The 23,414-nt window shown below is 38.4% G+C and overlaps 1 protein-coding gene across 1 annotated transcript in view; it reads right to left on the bottom strand.

Annotated features, from left to right (window-relative positions):
• Positions 1 to 23,414, bottom strand: part of LOC128647450 (probable ATP-dependent RNA helicase DDX60) — a 728,313-nt gene that overhangs the window by 459,891 nt on the left and 245,008 nt on the right. The window contains exons 17-19 of the mRNA XM_053700236.1: positions 19,773 to 19,892; positions 9,202 to 9,297; positions 4,896 to 5,011 (exon numbers count right to left, since the gene is read on the bottom strand). Coding sequence (XP_053556211.1) covers positions 4,896 to 5,011; positions 9,202 to 9,297; positions 19,773 to 19,892 — 332 coding nt within the window. The remainder of the gene's footprint in view (positions 1 to 4,895; positions 5,012 to 9,201; positions 9,298 to 19,772; positions 19,893 to 23,414) is intronic.

Raw genomic sequence — 23,414 nt, forward strand, 5'->3', positions numbered from 1 at the left:
ATATATATATATATATATATATATATATATATATATATATATATATATATACAACCAACAATCAACATCTAGAACCTCGGTTCTCTGCTACTCATGATCTTCCAAAGATAAACCTTTCTGCAAAGTATATCAACAAAATGAAGCAAAGTAAATAAGAGATGTAAATATTATATCTCTTTTAAATTGTATTATATATCTGAATCCTGAAAGACCATTTTTTGGTTTCATATCCCTTTAAGGATTAACCACATAAAATATTAATTTTAATAAATGACATGAATAAAGAGGACAAATAAAATAATAATAACATTAATTTTATGATGATGTCATAAAACATAAAGAAATAAGATAACGTTACAAAAAGTCATTGTAATAAATCAGCCCAATTGGAGCCACCTGACAAGGTGAAATAGTGCATCACAGTCCTTGGAGGGAGTTGACAAGGGCAAACAAAGGCCAACACAGCCCCATTGGAGCCATCTGACAAGGTGAAATAGTGCATCACAGTCCTTGGAGGCAGTTGACAAGGGCCAACACAGCCCCATTGGAGCCATCTGACAAGGTGAAATAGTGATTCACAGTCCTTGGAGGGAGTTGAAAAGGGCCAACACAGCCCGATTGGAGCCATCTGACAAGGTGAAATAGTGCATCACAGTCCTTGGAGGGAGTTGACAAGGGCCAACACAGCCCCATTTGAGCCATCTGATAAGGTGAAATAGTACATCACAGTCCTTGGAGTTGACAAGGGCAAACAAAGGCCAACACAGTCCCATTGGAGCCATCTGACAAAGTGAAATAGTGCATCACAGCCCTTGGAGAGAGTTGACAAGGGCCAACACAGACCTATTGGAGCCATCTGACAAGGTGAAATAACAAACACAATTATAAAAAAGAAAAAAGAATTACACCTAATCTAATAGCCCTATCAAAATATAAAAGCCCACCCAAAAATAAAAAACCCTAGCCTACAATAAACTACCAATAGCCCTTAAAAGGGCCTTTTGTGGGGCATTGCCCCAAATACATCAGCTCTTTTCCCTGAAAAAAATACAAAGACCCCCCCAACAGTAAAATTATTCAATAGAATGAGCGCTGCTTAAATACTATTGGCTGATTTTCATTTAGCGATCACAGGTGTTAGTTTTTTTTTAGCCCGCTCTCCGCATTGATGTCTATGGGGAAAGCGTGCACGAGCATGTCAAAACAGCGCTTGAATTGTGTGCGGTATGGAGCTCAACGCAGCCATATCCCACGCACAATCCGGCTGTTTGAAAACTTCTAATGGCTGCACTATAGGGGGTTAAATAAAGCAACTTTTGTTGCGTTCGTTAATTATCCTATAGCGTGCATAACTCATAATCTAGCTGATTATCATTTACAGTAACATCCCTTAAGAAAATTTTAACTATCTTTACCATGTGTTGTAAGGACCGAACAAAAGTAAACAGTTTGCTATTTGTTGATCTTCTTCCACTACTCTATCATCATTCTTGAGTCTTACTATCCCTCTGTTAGTTTTTCTGTTTTCACTGATATATCTAAAGAAGGTTTAGTCCCTGTTTTTTACAGATTGTGCTATTTTCTCATCTGCATCAGCTTTAGCCTTTCTGATTAACTGCTTTGTCATCTTTTGATGGAGTCTCCATTTTCCTTATCCTCTTCTGAGCCCTTGAGTTTGAATTTTTTATAGACTGTCTTTTTTGTCTTAAAGGGACACTCAAGTCAAAATTAAACTTCATGATTCAGATACAGCATGCAATTTTAAACAACTTTCCAATTTACTTTCATTAAAAAAATGTGCACAGTCTTTTTATATTTACACTTTTTGAGTCACCAACTCCTACTGAGCATGTGCAAGAATTCACAGCATATACAGTGGGGAAAAAAAAGTATTTAGTCAGCCACCAATTGTGCAAATTCTCCCACTTAAGAAGACGAGAGAGGCCTGTAAGTTTCATCTTAGGTATACCTCAACTATGAGAGACAAAATGTGGAAACAAATCCAGATAATCACATTGTCTGATTTGGAAAGAATTTATTTGCAAATTATGGTGGAAAATAAGTATTTGGTCAATATCAAAAGTTCATCTCAATACTTTGTTATATATCCTTTGTTGGCAATGAAAGAGATCAAACGTTTTCTGTAAGTCTTCACAAGGTTGTCATACACTGTTGCTGGTATGTTGGCCCATTCCTGCATGCAGATCTCCTCTAGAGCAGTGATGTTTTGGGGCTGTCGCTGGGCAACACAGACTTTCAACTCCCTCCAAAGGTTTTCTAAGGGGTTGAGATCTGGAGACTGGCTAGGCCACTCCAGGACCTTGAAATGCTTCTTACGAAGCCACTCCTTCGTTGCCCGGGTGGTGAGTTTGGGATCATTGTCATGCTGAAAGACCCAGCCACGTTTCATCTTCAATGCCCTTGCTGATGGAAGGAGGTTTGCACTCAAAATCTCACGTTCTTTCATTCTTTCATGTACACGGATCAGTCGTCCTGTTCCCTTTGCAGAGAAACAGCCCCAAAGCATGATGTTGCCACCCCCATGCTTCACAGTAGGTATGGTGTTCTCTCTCCTCCAAACACGACAAGTTGTGTTTCTACCAAACAGTTCTACTTTGGTTTCATCTGACCATATGACATTCTCCCAATCCGCTTCTGGATCATCCAAATGCTCTCTAGCATACTTCAGATAGGCCCGGACATGTAGTGGCTTAAGCAGGGGGACACGTCTGGCACTGCAGGATCTGAGTCCCTGGCAGCGTAGTGTGTTACTGATGGTAGCCTTTGTTACGTTGGTCCCAGCTCTCTGCAAGTCATTCACTAGGTCCACCCGTGTGGTTCTGGGATGTTTGCTCACCGTTCTTGTGATCATTTTGACCCCACGGGGTGAGATCTTGCTTGGAGCCCCAGATCGAGGGAGATTATCAGTGGTCTTGTATGTCCTCCATTTTATAATTATTGCTCCCACAGTTGATTTCTTCACACCAAGCTGCTTGCCTATTGCAGATTCAGTCTTCCCAGCCTGGTGCAGGTCTACAATTTTGTTTCTGGTGTCCTTTGACAGTTCTTTGGTCTTCACCATAGTGGAGTTTGGAGTGTGACTGTTTGAGGTTGTGGACAGGTGTCTTTTATACTGGTAACAAGTAAAAACAGGTGCCATTAATACAGGTAATGAGTGGAGGACAGAGGAGCCTCTTAAAGAAGAAGATACAGGTCTGTGAGAGCCAGCAATCTTGCTTGTTTGTAGGTGACCAAATACTTATTTTCCACCATAATTTTCAAATACATTCTTTCCAAATCAGACAATTTGATTGTCTGGATTTGTTTCCATATTTTGTCTCTCATAGTTGAGGTATACCTATGATGAAAATTACAGGCCTCTCTCATCTTCTTAAGTGGGAGAACTTGCACAATTGGTCGCAGACTAAATACTTTTTTTCCCCACTGTACGTATATGCATTTGTGATTGGCTGATGACTGTCACATGATACAGGGGGAGTGGAAATAGACATAACTTTGCAATTTATTTAACAAAAATCTACTATTCATTTGAAATTCAGACTAAGTGCTATTGCATTGTCTTCTTATAATGCATTTGTTGATTATGCAAATCTACAGTGTTGACTGGTCCTTTAACTGCATGTGCTACTTCTCTTGAAAACCATATTGGTTTTCTTTCACTTTACAAACAAGCCTAATACAGTGTTTAGTTGCTTCTAGAATAATGTAATCTAATATAGTTCCTCACTCCCACTTGGTCCACATTAGAGCCGTTCTAGATGTAATCTTCTCAGCATCAGGCAAAAAGTTATCCACTCTATAGTTTAAAAGTTTGCTGGGGCTGAAACAATTAATCAAGCAGGTTATTAAAGTTATCCTCGAAATCTTATAGAACATTTTGCACAGTTACATACAACGCCTCCATTGTCCTGAAAATGGTATAAAGCTAGTATGTTATTAACCCCACTAGAGAGGGGGGTGTTGCAAGCCTAAACACTTAGATTTCAGTGAAAGACCCCAACGGAGAGTCCTTAAACAAATAGTATCAAACTATTCCAGAAGACTTGCTGGTGTTAGACTTACATGCTTCAGAATTAGATTCCTCTTGGATGAGCTGATAAACACCGGATTTATAGTCGTTCTTGTTCCGCTTCCAATATTGCTGCCTACCATGACTTCTGACCAGACACGCCCTGTTTCACTAAACATTAATCATGTGTGCAATTAAAGTACAAAAATTATCTTGTTTAGCTGTGGTCCCTGTTTTAGCCATGGGGCTTGATACCTAATCGTGAAATATTTAAAGTTATGTTTTTTGCTCTGAAAAGTGTGTGTATCATTTGCCTGCTTAGGGGCATATTTCTTATTTTGCAGTACATCACTATTATGGCACTGTTTTTTTTTAAGGTGATGTGTACCCTAAGAAGGGAATTTGGAATTCCACTGGATTATATGGGACTATATTCTACCTATTGTGCACCATTATATACACATTTTTTCTTTTTGCATTTCAAGGACAAATACAGTAAAGTAATTCAATAACGCATGGAAGATATATTAATAACTAATTACTTAAACTTGAGAAACAAATATCAGTTTTTTCAACCGATTGTCACAGTCTGGAAGCTTTGCATCACTGTCCCTCCCAGAGCTTACCTTACAGACCAAATGCCCCAGTTTGCAAAAAGAAAACAGGGGCTGCCCCAGCTCTGCTACAAAACACCTGCAGACCCACTCACAAGTATCTTTTACCTCCCAGATCTGAAATGCCCTTGGGAAATGTTGTGAGGTATGAAGTATGGTCAGATTTCTTAGTAACTTTGGTTACTGCCATCAGTATCTGTTTCTATGAATATCAAGTACATTTATAGTTACTATTCAGCGATAGTACTTACGCAGTAAGGTGTTCTGGATTACTGATTGTTGCAGACAAAGCCAAAAATGGACATCGAATCATCACTAGAAGGTGTTCCCAAACCTCTGCTCCAATTTCTCCTCCCAAGCAATGGATCTTATGTTATAAAGACACACAGATAATATTGTAACTGAGGATTAATACAGAATTTCTCAGACAGAAATACAGCAGAAGCAGCATGCATAGATTTATATCAATAATACATTGGGTTTAAGAGTGCAGATGATGAATTTACATTTGCAATACACATTTGCATGTTTGCCACAGAACAGTTTCATGATCAAAAGGTCAGATGTACTGTAGGTCCAGATCTATCCTTTTTTGTACATGGCCTAGAGGAAAATAGCTGAAAACCACTGACTTACAAAAGTGTATAACAGCAGGGTAAACCAGACATTACTTTCTTGACCAGTTTGCTAGAGGGATATCGCTGCATCTCACTGGAAAGGCTCTCAGAAAGCCTATAAGTTCAAGTTGGGTTGCCATCTATCTTATAAGGAGGGATGCTGACTGGTAATTTAGGCAGTACTGTCCTCTTTACTCAGTACCAACAAGATATACTGAACATTTAAACTAAAGAAGCAGGCGTGGGGAATAAGGAACTAACTACACTCCTTTTAATTAATAAACTTAAATTTGAGGCAAGCACTCATATGAAATAACAGGTTGTGCTGCAACAATAGTACTCTTGGTACCAACCTATATATGACCTCCAAAAGGACAAAACATAGAACAATAGCAATAAATCTTCAGACTTTTTATTACAGTATGTGGACACTAAAACAGATGGTATTTAGTTCAATGTAAATAAGTCCTCCACTAATGTCTTTTTATTTCAGTTTTTCACTAATAGTCCATTGCTCTATGCATAGAAGTATCCTATTGAGTGTATCCTTCTACTGCTGTGTCTTAAAACGTACACAACCAGAACACATTTTGGTTCTATGTTTCTCCAGGAGAATAATATATCCAGCTCATCAGTAGAGTGAAAATAACTTCCTTTCCTTCTTTGAGAGCATCAACTGCAAAAATAGTACACACAAACTAACGGCTAGATTATGAGTTTTGCGGTAAAAGGTGCGGTACTAACTTGCACTTTATTCTCACCGCACACTTACCTACAGCGCTGGTATTACAGGTTTTTACAAACCCGGCGTTAAAAGGCAAGAAGTGAGCGTAGAGCAAAATTGTGCTCCATACCGCACTCCAATACCAGTGCTACTTAAGTTAGCAGTAAGATGGTTGCACGTGCTCGTGCACGATTTCCCCATAGACATCAATGGGGAGAGCCGGCTGAGAAAAAGTCTAACACCTGCAAAAAAGCAGTGTAAGCTCAGTAACGCAGCCCCATTGATTCCTATGGGGAAACACATTTTATGTTTACACCTCACACCCTAACATGAACCCTGAGTCTAAACACCCCTAATCTTACATTTATTAACCCCTAATCTGCCGCCCCAGACATCGCCGACACCTACATTATATTTATTAACCTCTAATCTGCCGCTCCGGACATCGCTGCCACCTACATTATACTTATGAACCCCTAATCTGCTGCCCACAACATTGCCGACACCTACCTAATGTTATTAACCCCTAATATGCCGCCCCCAACATCGCCGCCACTATAATAAACATATTAACCCCTAAACCGCTGTACTCCTGCATCGCAAACACTAGTTAAATATTATTAACACCTAATCTGCCGCCCCTAATATCGCCGCCACCTACCTACATTTATTAACCCCTAATCTGCCGCCCCCAACGTCGCTGCCACTATATTATATTTATTAACCCCTAAATCTAAGTCTAACCCTAACACCCCCTAACTTAAATATAATTAAAATAAATCTAAATAAAACCTACAATTATTACCTAAATTATTCCTAGTTAAAACTAAATACTTACCTGTAAAATAAACCCTAAGCTAGCTAAAATATAACTAATAGTTACATTGTATCTAGTTTAGGTTTTATTTTTATTTTACTGGCAAGTTTGTATTTATTTTAACTAGGTAGAATAGTTACTAAATAGTTATTAACTATTTACTAACTACCTAGCTAAAATAAATACAAATTTACCTGTAAATTAAAACCTAATCTGTATTACACTAACACCTAACACTACACTACAATTAAATAAATTCCCTAAATTAAATACAATTAACTAAATTCAATAAAATTGGATAAATTACCAAAAAAAAACCAAAACACTAAATTACAGAAAATAAAAAACAAATTACAAGATCTTTAAACTAATTACACCTAATCTAATAGCCCTATCAAAATAATAAAAGCCCACCCAAAATAAAAAAAACCTAGTCTAAACTAAACTACCAACAGCCTTTAAAAAGGCCTTTTGCGGGGCATTGCCCCAAAGAAATCAGCTCTTTTACCTGTAATAAAAAATACACACAAGCCCCCCAACAGTAAAACCCACCACCCACACAACCGACCCCCCAAATAAAACCCTAACTAAAGAAACCTAAGCTCCCCATTGCCCTGAAAAGGGCATTTGGATGGGCATTGCCCTTAAAAGGGCATTTAGCTCTATTGCGGCCCAAAGCCCTAACCTAAAAATAAAACCCACCCAACACACCCTTAAAAAATCCTAACACTAACCCCCAAAGATCCACTTACCGGGAGAAGTCTTCATCCAAGCGGCAAGATGTTCTCAACAAAGCCGGCAGAAGTGGTCCTCCAGACGGGCAGAAGTGGTCCTCCAGATGGGCAGAAGTCTTCATCCAGACGGCATCTTCTATCTTCATCCTTCCGACGCAGAGTGGCTTCATCTTCAAGACATCCGGCGTGGAGCATCCTCTTCCAACGACGACTACCCGATGAATGAAGGTACCTTTAAGTGACATCATCCAAGATGGCGTCCCTTAGATTCCGATTGGCTGATAGAATTCTATCAGCCTATCGGAATTAAGGTTGAAAAAATACTATTGGCTGATGCAATCAGCCAATAGGATTGAAGTTCAATCCTATTTGCTGATCCAATCAGCCAATAGGATTGAGCTTGCATTCTATTGGCTGTTCCAATCAGCCAATAGAATGCTAGCTCAATCCTATTGGCTGATTGGATCAGCCAATAGGATTGAACTTCAACCCTATTGGCTGATTGCATCAGCCGATAGGATTTTTTCAACCTTAATTCCGATTGGCTGATAGAATTCTATCAGCCAATCGGAATCTAAGGGACGCCATCTTGGATGACGTCACTTAAAGGTACCTTCATTTGTCGGGTAGTCGTCGTTGGAAGCGGATGCTCCACGCCGTATGTTTTGAAGATGGAGCCACTTTGCGTCGGAAGGATGAAGATAGAAGTTGCCGTCTGGATGAAGACTTCTGCCCATCTGGAGGACCACTTCTGCCCATCTGGAGGACCATTTCTGCCGGCTTTGTTGAGGACATCTTGCCACTTGGATGAAGACTTCTCCCGGTAAGAGGATCTTCTGGGGTTAGTGTTAGGATTTTTTAAGGGTGTATTGGGTGGGTTTTATTTTTAGCTTAGGGTTTGGGCAAAGAAAAAGAGCTAAATGCCCTTTTAAGGGCAATGCCCATCCAAATGCCCTTTTCAGGGCAATGGGGAGCTTAGGTTTTTTAGTTAGAGTTTTATTTGGGGGGTTGGTTGTGTGGGTGGCGGGTTTTATAGTGTTTGCGATGTGGGAGGGCCTCGGTTTAGGGGTTAATAGGTAGTTTATGGGTGTTAGTGTACTTTTTAGCACTTTAGTTATGAGTTTTATGCTACAGCTTTGTAGTGTAAAACTCATAACTACTGACTTTAAAATGCGGTATGAATCTTGACAGGATAGGGTGTACCGCTCACTTTTTGGCCTCCCAGGACAAGCTTGTTATACCGGTGCTATGGAAGTCCCATTGAAAATAGACTATACGCAAATTGCGTAAGTTGATTTCAGTTAGGCCAAAAAAGTGTGCGGTGCCCCTAAACCTGCAAGACTCGTAATTCCAGCGGTATATATATATATATATATATATATATATATATATATATATATATTATACAATAAATATTAACTTCTACAAAGACATTCTATCAAATCTTTTTTATTGTAGTCTTTTATTTTAAATTTCTTTCTTTTGTATTTTTATATTACCAAGTGGATTTAGAATATAATATATGGAATGACTTGTTCATTGGTTAACACTTTCTAAGAAGAAACTTTATTATTTTAATAGTTACATAGAACATTGTACTTTGGTCTTTTTTAATAGCATATGTATATATCTTGGTTATATCTGTTAATATACAGTGATACATACCTCATCAAATATTATATACTTTATCCTCTTTGCCCATTGTTGCCGATGGGGAGACAATAGTAGGATTTCAAGACACTGTGGCACTGTAACCAACACCTTTATTAAACAAAATAAATTCAAATTAGAATCAAGATATATTGTCCTAATTAAATAGTATTGATGCAATGCATGGAAATACGGGGGTACTTTTTTATTTTATGCCAGTTAATGGCATAACTTTATAACATTACAATTATGTGAGTTCTGGAGCAATATAATTTTTAAATGTAATGAATATCAAATAATTGTTATTAAAACATTTCTGTGCCAAGCATGACCACCTTCTACATTGTCCAAACCAGATTTGTAGGGAGTTTTTTAACAGGTCCCCATCTTACATTCTGAAACTTAAGGAGAAAAAGCTGGCCTCTCATTTAAAAAGTATTCAATGATTGATTATTTTTTTTGGTTTTGTTATTTGTGTACTATGCTAAACAAAATTGGGCAGGGTTGAAGGGAAACTGTAGTCAGAAAACAAAGAACAATATATAAAAAAGAATGACTTAATTCAATATATTTGTATTAAAAATTGTTAAAATTAAGTCTGAACTTGCCTGTGTTGTCATTTCCGGTTATGAGCTGTATGATACTATAGTATTGTTCCTTCCTTACACAGCTCACTACTTTTTTCCTTACCCTGCTAGACATGCCCTGTGGTTGAATACAACCTCAGAGAAAGAATTAAGAGTAGTAATAAAGTGAGGTAGAAGTGATGTAAGGGGGAGGTGCATAGATAAAAGGGGGTTGCTAATGTAAGCAAGCTGTCATTTTGACCAGGCCCCAACGGTGATCCAAGCCGCAGAGAGGTTGATCCCGGATTTCGGCAGCGAGCGGAGACACAGCGCAAGCCAGAGGGGAGAGGTAATGACCGCGGCAGGAGCTGAAAAAGCAATAGGGCAGCCTAGTCACGGGGGCCATGACCTCATCTATATGGTGTGGAGGGAAGGAGGTGAGCGCCAGTGGTGGGAGCGATTCAGCGAGAATCCAGGAAGAAGAAGAGGAGGTCGAGGATCCGGTGACCGGGACATCAGGCAGGAGCAGGACGGCAGGTAAGGCCAGGGAACAATGTGAGCTGAATCTCAATCTGGTGCAGAAGAACTCCGGTGCCCTAATAGAGGAAGTGAGGGGCTAGAGGACCAGTGATGGTGGAAATCATATGGCAGTACCGCAGAAGTGAGTACCATCAAGGAGAGTACAAGATGAGAGCAGCAGAGATCAGGATAGACATGGAGGGCAGGATAGCGGTGATTTGGATGGGGATAGGGGAACAAGTGAATGGGGCAACAATAAGGGAGAGAGTGGTAAGGGGCTGGAGGAGCATAATAAGGCCAAAGAAGAAGAGCTGCAAAGGATTATCAGTGAAGTGCAGATAGGGGGAGGGAAGGGGACAGGTGAACAAATCAAGAGGAGAAAGGTTAGGGATAACAGCAGCACAAATTAAGTTGGGGTTACAAGAAAAGGGGTTGCTAGGATGACTCAGAGACGGCAAGGTAGAGTTAGGAAGGCAAACAGGGGTACTGGTGGTAGAGGAGCGCAGGTGACAAGGAGACAGTCAGGGGAGGCTTTGTTGAAAGTATTGAAAGAGTTAATTGCAAAGATAGAACACCATTTGGTGGGAGTGAATGCAAATTAGGGGCAACCTTTGGTCAATCAGGGGTTGGATGCCACAGCATGTGTAGGACCAGGGGGTGGAGTTGGAGGACAGAGAGGCTCAGTGGGTGCGGCAATGCCAGCGGGGGACAAAACACAGCAGGATGGAAGCAGTGGTGGAACAGTCTTGAAGGTTGCTGATCAGGCATTAAGACCACCTTGTTTGTGTATGGTAGTACCATTGGGGTATACATCTGATGAAGGAGGTAAAGGAGAAGATTTGGTAGCAAAATCTTTGGATTTGTTCTCTTTTCTACCTTTAGACCATGTGTTGGAGGTTGCAAAAGGGTACAAAGTAAATAAAGAGGAAGAGATATCGGAAGTTGTCAAAGACCTTTACAAATTGGTCTAAGGATTATTGTATTTTGGCAAGCGTAATAGGGGGAAAATTCCCTGAGCAGGGCTCTGCGTTATTTTGCTACTTGGATGAAATTTCGAGCGCATACCGAACGTATGGAGGAATGGCGTGGTGGCGATATGGCTAACATTTGCAACAACGGTTGTGCGATGTGTCCAGAGATGAGATGGGATATTAGGGACATGGGTCTATGTTTGGAACTGATGACCCCGTTTAGATGGGGTAGTTCCTTTTGTGGCACCGGTGGTAGCGCTGAGTGGTGGCATCTCTGGGGGGTCCACAGCCATCGCAATAAGGAAAGGTCTGTGCTTCCAATTCAATGATGCTCAGTGTCGATTTGGAGCAACTTGTAAGTACAAGCATGAGTGATCGGGGAGCAGGGGAGCACATGCCTTGTCGCAATGCTTAAAAAAAAGGGTCAGGAATTGAAAAAGGGGAATAGAATGCTGTTAAGAGCCAAGACTCCAATGAAGGTAAGAAAGATGTTCCCGTGGCTCGAGCGAAAGTCTAAGGTTAGGAGACGGGCTAGGGATGCGGATCTTTAGTTATCAGGTTTTAGTTCAGGATTTTGCATCCCTTTTGTTGAGAGTGGTAGTTCGGACATTTCAGCTAAACTTCAGTCAGCAAGGGAGTTTCCTGAGGTGGTGCAGGGAAAAATGGATAAGGAAGAAGCATTGGGCAGAATGGCTGCTCCATTTTATTAGCCCCCATTTCATAAATTGAGGGTATCTCCGTTGGGAGTGGTGCCGAAAATGGTGGAAGGTCAGTTCCACATGATCCATCACTTGTCATATCCGAAGGCTTAATGACGGCATTGACCCTGCTTTTTTGGTGGTTCATTATGAGTCTTTTGACAAGGCAGTAGCGATCGTGAGGAAGGCAGGGGTTGGGGCCCTAATGGCAAAAGTGGATGTGGAGGCAGCCTTTCGGCTATTACCGGTTCACCCAATGTGTCATCAATTAATGGGTTGCTACTTTAAAGGAGCTTTCTATATGAATTTATGTTTACTGATGGGTTGTTTGATATCCTGTTCGTACTTCAAGAAATTCAGCTGCTTTGTGGAATAGGTGATTCGTGTGTCATCTGGTTTGACACCCGATGTCAAACCAGATGTGTCATCTGGTTTGTGGTCCATTATTTAGATGATTTCCTGTTTGTGAGTGGTGCCGGGTCAATGCATTGTGGTGCATTGATGAGGCACTTACTAGAAATCGAGGCTGAATTCGGAATCCCAGTTGCTGAGGAAAAAAGTGAAAGCCCAACAACTTCTTTGAGCTTCCTGGGTATTCAAATTTATTCTTAATCAATGGAATGCTGCCTGCAACTTGAGAAGCTGGGGGACCTACGAGACACAATCAGTAAGGCCCTTAAAAAGAAGATCATGTTGAGGGACCTACATTCATTGCTGAATTTCACATGTAGGGTGATACCAGTAGGGCAGATATTCTGTAGAAGGCTGTCATTGGCGACATCAAGTATCAAAGCCCCATCCCACAGGATTTGGCTCACTTCTGCTCTTTGGGAAGACTTGAAAGTGTGGTTAGTATTCCTTCAGGATTTTAATGGGCGGTTGATAGTACAGGAGAAGGTGATGGCGGCTGAGGATTTACACTTGTTTACAGATGCAGCTGGGGCTTTTGGATTTGGGACCTACTTTCAGGCAAGATGGTGTGTGGGAGCTTGATCTGGAAGAGTGGGGGAATAACTAAGAATTTGGTGTTTCTTGAGATTTTTCAGTTAGTAGTATCATTGAGGGTGTGGGCAGAGTGGTTGCGGAATAAGAGGGTAGTTTTTGCTATTAATCAGCTCACATTTAGTTCTCTGCCAGTAATTTGTCTGTGAGTAATGGAAAACCCCTTATTATACCCTATACACTTAACTTGTAATGACCCACCAGTGTAAATCAGTCATTCCCGCCACTCTGCTGAGTCGGATGCGTCTTTGGGCCGCGTTTCTAATTGCGTGAGCACAGAAATTACGTCACCAAACAATGCCGAAGTTGCCATAGCAACAAGACAACAACATAAGCACAAAACTCACGGATGTCTTAGATTAAGCTGTAAAATCAGCGATTGATGAATAATGCAGCGTATCAACTATCAAGTAAAAAATATACATACAGGGAGTGCAGAATTATTAGGCAAGTTGTATTTTTGAGGATTAATTTTATTATTGAACAACAACCATGTTCTCAATGAACCCAAAAAACTCATTAATATCAAAGCTGAATAGTTTTGGAAGTAGTTTTTAGTTTGTTTTTAGTTATAGCTATTTTAGGGGGATATCTGTGTGTGCAGGTGACTATTACTGTGCATAATTATTAGGCAACTTAACAAAAAACAAATATATACCCATTTCAATTATTTATTTTTACCAGTGAAACCAATATAACATCTCAACATTCACAAATATACATTTCTGACATTCAAAAACAAATCAGTGACCAATATAGCCACCTTTCTTTGCAAGGACACTCAAAAGCCTGCCATCCATGGATTCTGTCAGTGTTTTGATCTGTTCACCATCAACATTGCGTGCAGCAGCAACCACAGCCTCCCAGACACTGTTCAGAGAGGTGTACTGTTTTCCCTCCTTGTAAATCTCACATTTGATGATGGACCACAGGTTCTCAATGGGGTTCAGATCAGGTGAACAAGGAGGCCATGTCATTAGATTTTCTTCTTTTATACCCTTTCTTGCCAGCCACGCTGTGGACTACTTGGACGCGTGTGATGGACCATTGTCCTGCATGAAAATCATGTTTTTCTTGAAGGATGCAGACTTCTTCCTGTACCACTGCTTGAAGAAGGTGTCTTCCAGAAACTGGCAGTAGGACTGGGAGTTGAGCTTGACTCCATCCTCAACCCGAAAAGGCCCCACAAGCTCATCTTTGATGATACCAGCCCAAACCAGTACTCCACCTCCACCTTGCTGGCGTCTGAGTCGGACTGGAGCTCTCTGCCCTTTACCAATCTAGCCACGGGCCCATCCATCTGGCCCATCAAGACTCACTCTCAATCAGTCTTGAGATATTTCTTGGCCCAGTCTTGACGTTTCAGCTTGTGTGTCTTGTTCAGTGGTGGTCGTCTTTCAGCCTTTCTTACCTTGGCCATGTCTCTGAGTATTGCACACCTTGTGCTTTTGGGCACTCCAGTGATGTTGCAGCTCTGAAATATGGCCAAACTGGTGGCAAGTGGCATCTTGGCAGCTGCACGCTTGACTTTTCTCAGTTCATGGGCAGTTATTTTGCGCCTTGGTTTTTCCACACGCTTCTTGCGACCCTGTTGACTATTTTGAATGAAACGTTTGATTGTTCGATGATCATGCTTCAGAAGCTTTGCAATTTTAAGAGTGCTGCATCCCTCTGCAAGATATCTCACTATTTTTGACTTTTCTGAGCCTGTCAAGTCCTTCTTTTGACCCATTTTGCCAAAGGAAAGGAAGTTGCCTAATAATTATGCACACCTGATATAGGGTGTTGATGTCATTAGACCACACCCCTTCTCATTACAGAGATGCACATCACCTAATATGCTTAATTAGTAGTAGGCTTTCGAGCCTATACAGTTTGGAGTAAGACAACATGCATAAAGAGGATGATGTGGTCAAAATACTCATTTGCCTAATAATTCTGCACTCCCTGTATTTACAACATATGAACCCTAACAAAAACAAGCAAGGTGTATAATATTAAAAAGAACAAGGGGATATGGGAACGCGCTGTACAAAACAGCATATGAGAGGTAAAGAACTATATAAGGAATGTGGATTACACAAGAGTATAATAAAAAAGTTTATATTTGTTTATAATTGTATTACAATAAGCGATGCCGGCATCTGTTACAAAGTAAAATAGTACAATTAAAATAGGATAAGAATCAACATAAAATATAAAACATCAGTGTGTAGTGCTGTAAGTAACTATAAAAATAATAATATGTTGCAAAGTAACACAATTTTAAAATTTAAACAGAGTCAATGTTACCGTCCTTTCACAATCAGGCCAGTGATTAGAGTGTCTAATCCAGCTGTTTATATGAATGCAGGTATGACTTGGAAAATTCCCTCTGCGTTGTTTTTAAAATTTCTACGCGTTTCAGCCTAGTCAGGCCTTTATCCTCTTGATAAAGGCCTGACTAGGCTGAAACGAGTAGACATTTGCTCATAACTTGTGAAATTAAGTAGTAGGTAAGGTGGTTGAGACCAACTCTAATTCACAGAGTTGTTTTTTCCTGGAAATACCATCATACCCATGATCTACTTTCTTCTGTCCAGCACTGGAATCTGAATAATATGGTCACTGTTACAAACTTCACTTGCAATACAACTGCTTGACTTACATATGCGGTAGGTGCGGTGCATTGAGCCTCTTTAATATATGAATTGACTCTATATGCGTAATTCCCACCCATGACCCACATTTGTTAAAAGCAGTCTGATTCATTTTTACTTCAAAGAAACGAAGTCTGTCGTTGCTTATCATTACTCCTGCACTTTGACCTCCTGACCGGAACCGGTCCACAGCACGGGACATCCCGCAAATACGGCTGTGAATGTGTCTTTGAAATTTAACTCACAGTCATTGGATACAAGCCAGAAGATTCTTGCAAGTTTTTCGCTGTTTTAAAAACAACGCAGAGGGAATTTTCCAAGTCATACCTGCATTCATATAAACAGCTGGATTAGACACTCTAATCACTGGCCTGATTGTGAAAGGACGGTAACATTGACTCTGTTTAAATTTTAACATTGTGTTACTTTGCAACATATTATTATTTTTATAGTTACTTACAGCACTACACACTGATGTTTTATATTTTATGTTGATTCTTATCCTATTTTAATTGTACTATTTTACTTTGTAACAGATGCCGGCATCGCTTATTGTAATACAATTATAAACAAATATAAACTTTTTTATTATACTCTTGTGTAATCCACATTCCTTATATAGTTCTTTACCTCTCATATGCTGTTTTGTACAGCGCGTTCCCATATCCCCTTGTTCTTTTTCTATTTTGGTTTGATGTTAGGAGGTACACTTACCTTTTGGGAACAGCATTTGAGATTTGAGCGTTGTATCTTATATATTTACCCTGTTGTTTTGTATAATATTAAAAACACAGTAGCAGAATGTAAACTCGTGATCAAAAGGATTATGAAATTATTATCACCGTAATTCCTAAATGTATACAGCATCATAACACATTTGCCTTCCTAATGATTATAGCTTACTACAAAACGCTAACACAACCTGTGTAGTTAATACCTTTTTTTTGTGGATGTTACAATGTTGGTAATCTATGAACAAAAGTATCAATACCTTCACTTCACCTAGCTCTATTTCTACAGCTTCATAGCTCAGGAAATAGGTAGAAACATGTACCTTTACGGTACAAATAACAGACTATCAGCCAGATTACGAGTTTTGAGCGCTATAGGGAAATTAACAAGCGCCACAAAAGCGTTGTTATTTCACCTCCCTATAGCGCTGCTATTGCAGGTTTTAAAACAGCAGGCTTGTGCGGGCGATATGGTTGCATTGAGCTCCATACAGCACCGAAATACAAGCGCTGCTTTGACGTGCTCGTGCACAATTTCCCAATAGACATCAATGGGGAGAGCCGGCCAAAAAAAAAAGTCTAACACCTGTGATCGCAGAATGAAAAGCTCCGTAACACAGCCCCATTGATGTCTATGGGGAAAGAAAAAGTTATGTTTAAACCTAACATAAAAACCACGTCTAAACACCCCTAATATGCCGCCCCTAACATCGCTGCAATCTACATTACAAGTATTAACCCCTAATCTACCACCCTTAACATCGCCGCCACCTACATTACACTTATTAACCCTTTATCTGCCACCCCCAATGTCGCCGCCACTATACTAAAGTTATTAACCCCTAAGCCTCCCACATCACTAACACTACATAAATATATTAACCCTTAAACCTAAGCCTAACGTAACCCTAAGCATAACCCTAACACCCCCTAACTTAAATATAATTAAAATAAATCTAAATAAAACTTTCAATTATTATCTAAATAATTCCTATTTAAAACTAAATGCAAACTAGGTAAACTAGTTAGTAAATAGCTATTAACTATTTACTAACTACCTAGTTAAAATAAATACAAATTTACCTGTAAAATAAAACCTAACCTGCCTTACAATAAAACCTAACATTACAATAAAATTAAATATATTAAATTAATTAAATACAATTATCTAAATTACAAAAAAAAAATAAACACTAAATTACACAAAAAAAACACCAAAATGATCAAAAATAATAATGAATTACACCTAATCTAATAGCCCTATCAAAATAAAAAAGCCCACCCAAAATAACAAAAAAAACCTAGCCTACACTAAACGGCCATTGGCCCTTAAAAGGGCCTTTTGCAGGGCATTGCCCAAAGAAATCATCTCTTTTACCTGTTAAAAAAATACAAACAACCCCCCAACAGTAAAACCCCCCACCGACACAACCAAACCAAATAAAAACCAAATAAATAAACCTAAGCTAAAAATTGCCCTGAAAAGAACATTTGGATGGGCATTGCCCTTAAAAGGGCATTTAGCTCTTTTACATTGCCCAAAACCCTAATCTAAAAATAAAACCCACCCAATAAACCCTTAGAAAAACCTAACACTAACCCCCAACGATCCACTTACAGTTTTCGAAGACTGGACATCCATCCTCATCCACACGGCAGAAATCTTCATCCAAGTGGGCAGAAGTCCTCCTCGAAGCCAGCAGAAGTATTCATCCAAGCGGGCAGAAGTCTTCATCCAGATGGCATCTTCTATCTTCATCCATCCGGCGTGGAGCGGGTCCATCTTCAAGACATCCGGCGCGGAGCATCCTCTTCTTACGAAATCTGCTGGAAAATGACATTTTTCCTTTAAGTGACGTCATCCAAGATGGCATCCCTTACATCCCGATTGGGTGATAGAATTCTATCAACCAATAGGAATTAAAGGGAAAAAAATCCTATTGGCTAATGCAATCAGCCAATTGGATTGAGCTTTTATCCTATTGGCTGATCCAAAACTCGTAATACTGGCGCTATGAAAGTCCCATTGAAAAATTACTTTTTTAAAAGTGCGGTACTGACGTTGCGTGACGGCCAAAAAGGTGTGCGGTACACCTATACCTACAAGACTCGTAATAGCGGCGTTAGGGAAAAAGCAGCGTTATGAAGCATAACAATGCTTTTTCACTCATAACGCAAAACTCGTAATCTAGCTGTATATTTTTTACTTAATACGCTGCATTAGTCATCTATTGTTGTATTGTTGCTATGTCAACTTAGGCATTGTTTGAGGATGTCATCTCTGTGCGCACGCAATTAGGAGCGTGGCCCAGAGACGCACCTGAATCAGCAGATGGGCGAGATTGACTGATGCACACTGGTGGGTAATTAGGTTAAGTGTATAGGGTATAATAAGGGTTTTTTCGTTGCTCGCTGTTATGTCTGTTTGGTCACCACTGAATAACGCTCCTGTGAGAGCTGAAACGTTTGTCTGAGGGCCTGTTTCACTTTTTATATTGATTAAAGGCTTTGGATCTACTTTACCTGTGTATGCCTGCTTTGTATCTGAAGGTTTACTGCTGATTCTTGGATGCTACTGTGAATCTACATTATTGATTTGCAGAGCTCGAGGCAGTTGTTTATGGTTGGTGTGTGCCATTCCCACCTGACTTTGAAGACTCAAATTATGTTTTTTTTCAGCAGTTATGTATTTTTAAATTATGGTGTTTAGATTGTTTGTTTTTTTTTTTAGACATAATGCTTTTGCACGCTTAATAGACTACAGTATAGTGTAAATGTGACTTCTATATGCACTGGGAAAACAAAGAATTAGCATGACTCATTGTATTGCTATATTCGCTTTATTGTGGTGGTTTGGATCCAAACCCGCAATATCTATGAGGTATGCCTGTATATTACAGGGGAGTAATGAGTGTAGGGAAAATGTCAGCTGAAAAAGACTGTACTAGGACACTATTTCACCGAACAAGTAATTATGCTTATTTATTCTTAATCATGGCATTTCCTAACTGTTCCTTGTGTAATAAACGTCACAAATCTTGACAGAATCAAAACCCACATAATCCTTTAAGAAAAAGGATAAAACTCTAAGTCCTTCCAAGTTGAGTCCCATGTGTAATGGGAAGCACTAGAAATCAGCATCTTACTGTGGCTGTAAGTTTTAATAAGCAATTAGTAAAAACAATCAGTCTGAACATAAAGTTGTTAGTGTCACTGCTTTTCCTTGTAGTTTAGCAAGTTAATCTCATGTTTCAAGACAATTTTGCAAGTATATAAACTGTACTACAAATTATCAAGTTATCCAAATTTAAGTGCCTAAATAATATCTCTTATAGCTTTAGTTTAGTACAATTGAAAATTATGTACCCTCACCAAATTGTCAAGCCCTTTAAAATTACATGTACAAATACCAATTTATTTAATGAATAGACCTTAATGATTCCAAATTAAGAACACTGACCTGAGAGTTTAATGCATCTGTTCTGTAATCCCTTGTGAAGACACCACAAACTGCCATACCATCTGGAAGATCTTTGTTAAACTGATTGGTAACTGTAGTCACCACTTGATTTACCAAAGCCTATTAAATAAACAATCAAATAGCATAAACAGCTAACAAGATACAAAGGAAGAAATTAATTTGAATAATTTCTTTAGCTATGTTGCTTTTTTATAAATCAGTTTTCCATAATGAACAGTAAGATTTCTTTAGACCTGTTTTTTGTGTGTTTTTTAAAAGAAATATATATTGCCTTATATGTGACATTTAAATATTCCCAATTACTTTATTGTATTGTGTTTTTAAGATTAGTATTAATTAAATGAACATTAAACACTAAACAAATGCTAGATAGAATGATGCATTCAAAGAAAAGACTAGTCTGAGAATAGCATTCTTTATTAACTGTTTGAATATTGACAAAATAATTGTAAAGTTTTTTAGTGTCTACAAAACAATGGGAGCTGCCATGTTGTAACTTAGGTTACCCTCTCTGCTGTAGCCAATTAGGGACAGTAATAAAATAGGTAACTTGAGTGGGCAGCAAATGACAGTGTGTGAAATATAACAGTGTTCTGCACTTCCATTTCTAACAGGAACTGAAAAGCTCTCAATTTCAAAATGGACTTACAGTAAAATAATTAAAGTATTTTGCAGAGGTTTTTTTACATATAAGTTTTTTCATTTTATATTACCATCTCAAAGTGCTTAATGTCCTTTTAAAAAGACAAATTCAACTACTACAATATTCAAGGAAATATGATTCATGGTCTGATGAAAGACAATATATAGTTTAACAAGAGACAGGTAGAGAACCAAAGTAAGGGGTTAAAGGTAATTATGAAAAGTCAGGTAATTGTAAGATCAATACACCTAAGTTACACGGTACTGACTGAATTATTAAAAAATAACTTTTATTCAGTATAACTAAAATTGCTTACAGAGGAGATTCCTCTAGTAAATTCTAGCACCCAAACAAGCCTAAAAAGACTATGGTTAACACAAGACAACCTGTTTCCTGGCCGATAACAGCTGGACGTCGGCTTCAGGTAACAGGGGTGGAGAGCGGCAACCAAGTCTAAACGTGAACGAAACAATTGTACAACAAAGTGTACTACAAGTGCACAGGCGCGTTTCGGCCTAGTACAATGGCCTCTTTCAATGTGTGCTTTTGTAATTCGGACAAACTGAAGCCCGGGTGCCACCTCTTAATATACCGAAAGGGTTGAATTTTACTATCCAATAATTAGTCGTTTAGGATTCACACACCTCAAAGGACCTATCAAAAACACAGTTAGGTTGGACTGGGCGTCTGTTACAAGCTTATTATCGATTGGTTCAAACTTGCTATACTACGTAGCATAGGGGGCGGGGGCGACCAGTAGCTGTCGAATACTGTTGCATGTGATTCGCGGCTCATTGGTGTATTTAATCAATTGATTAGTAACTCCGTTATTTTTAATGTCACTACTATTGATATATATAAGTAGTGTGTAGACAATTTATTCAATACGATTAGACTATAACCGGAGCTAAACATCGGGAATTGATTAATAATTTTCTCAGAATGTCATGATTTGAGTATCTTTAGAGGATGGGAATTGATATTCCTATAATAATCCATTTTTGCTGATCATCTATTCAAAACTTATATATGAATAGCACAAATCTAACGAATACTCATTCCGGTACGGGGTGGTATTATATACAATGATACCATAATCAGTATACATGATGGAAAAGCCTTAACGTGTTATAACTTAGCTGCGCACCGTGCAATACTATGTGATCTAACATTGTTATCAAAAGATCTATTCATAAATATATATGCCTTGCGTGAATCGTTTTTTTACAAAAAGATTATTATAATAAGGCAACTAAAGTCCTATTTTATTTCTTATAAATGTAGTTAATATTAGGTGTAGTAATCCAATATGATACTAAAAGTACTTAGGAAGTCCATATCTAGATTTATTAATCAATTTTGGGTTATAATTTGTAAGTACGCCTAATATATAAACTTCGGATATAGTGTTACATACATTCCACAGGCTATATAGATAAATATGTTTAACATAGACTTGATAAACAAGAGTTGCATAAATTGCATTATTTCATACTCATTTACACACTCATACACACTTCATTCTACCCAATGTACAAAATGTATACTTAGGTATTCACTATAGATACAGTTATTTGAGAGATATTTCTACAAAAATAGCCTTATTATTATCATTTATTTGTATAGCGCCGCCAAATTCCATAGCCTTAAATAAATGTATTCTTAGAGGAAGACCCAGTAATTATTTGCCTCATTCATACCGTGGGGCATAACTGAATTTAATTTAAAAATCCAGTTAGTCTCTTTCTTTAATAAGATTCGTTCTGAATTACCTCCCCTGATACCAGATTTAACCCTTTCTAAACCCCAACACTTGAAACGTCTTGCAACACTTGTTATTTGCTTTCCTTTTTCTATATCCTTTTGTGCATTGTGGATATTACTTAGATGTTCTGTCATTCTATTGCCCAACTTTCTAGTAGTCATTCCTACATAGAAGCACTCACACAAACATGATAAGCAATATATTACATCAGTGCTTTGACAATTTATGTGTGTCATAATTTTCCATTTTTTGTTAAATCTATCCGTTATTGATTCTTTTTTAATCATATATTGGCAGATCTTACAATGCCCACACGGAATAGAGTCTTGAAGGATAGGTACTTTATGGGCATTTCTATCAAAATGGCTGGCGGTTATTAGCTAGAGCATACCAAAAAGCTATGTCCAAAAATAGATCTGATCTCCTTAAACCTAAAGAGCCCTCACCAACAAATAGCCTTATATTCATTTCCACTTTTAATTGTCAGAGTGAACAAATATCTGGAATCATCCAGAAACACTGGCATATTTTAAGAAGTGATGATGAACTAAATAAACTGCTACAAGATAAACCAGCCTTTACATTTAGAAGGGCTAAAAACCTCACTGACAATTTAACCACCAGCCATTTTGATAGAAATGCCCATAAAGTACCAATCTTTCAAGGCTCTATTCCGTGTGGGCATTGTAAAATCTGCCAATATATGATTAAAAAAGAATCAATAACGGATAGATTTAACAAAAAATGGAAAATTATGACACACATAAATTGTCAAAGCACTGATGTAATATATTGCTTATCCTGTCCGTGTCAGTGTGTCTATGTTAGGGATGGGCGAATGTGTAAATTTTTGAATTTTGAATGTAGAACGAATGTTATTACCGAAATTAGAATTCTAAATCCGAATGTCGATAAGAACGAATATTCTTAAAAATTCGAAAATTGAATGTTATTTACAGTTTTCGAATGTCACTTTCGAATTCGAATGTTTATAATTATATCGAATGTCCACATTCTAAATTTCGAATTTAACATTCTATTTAACAAATACTATTCATTAGTTCAATAGTTCATGTGCTAGGGCGGGAATCTAGTAAATTGATACATAATAGATACAAATATATCATTTCGAATGTTTACATATAGAATATTGCATAATTCGAATATTACATTTAAAGAAAGCATTAGAAATACTATTACAAACATATAAATC

Source organism: Bombina bombina, chromosome 2 (assembly GCF_027579735.1).
Source record: "Bombina bombina isolate aBomBom1 chromosome 2, aBomBom1.pri, whole genome shotgun sequence".
Taxonomy (NCBI): Eukaryota; Metazoa; Chordata; class Amphibia; order Anura; family Bombinatoridae; genus Bombina; species Bombina bombina.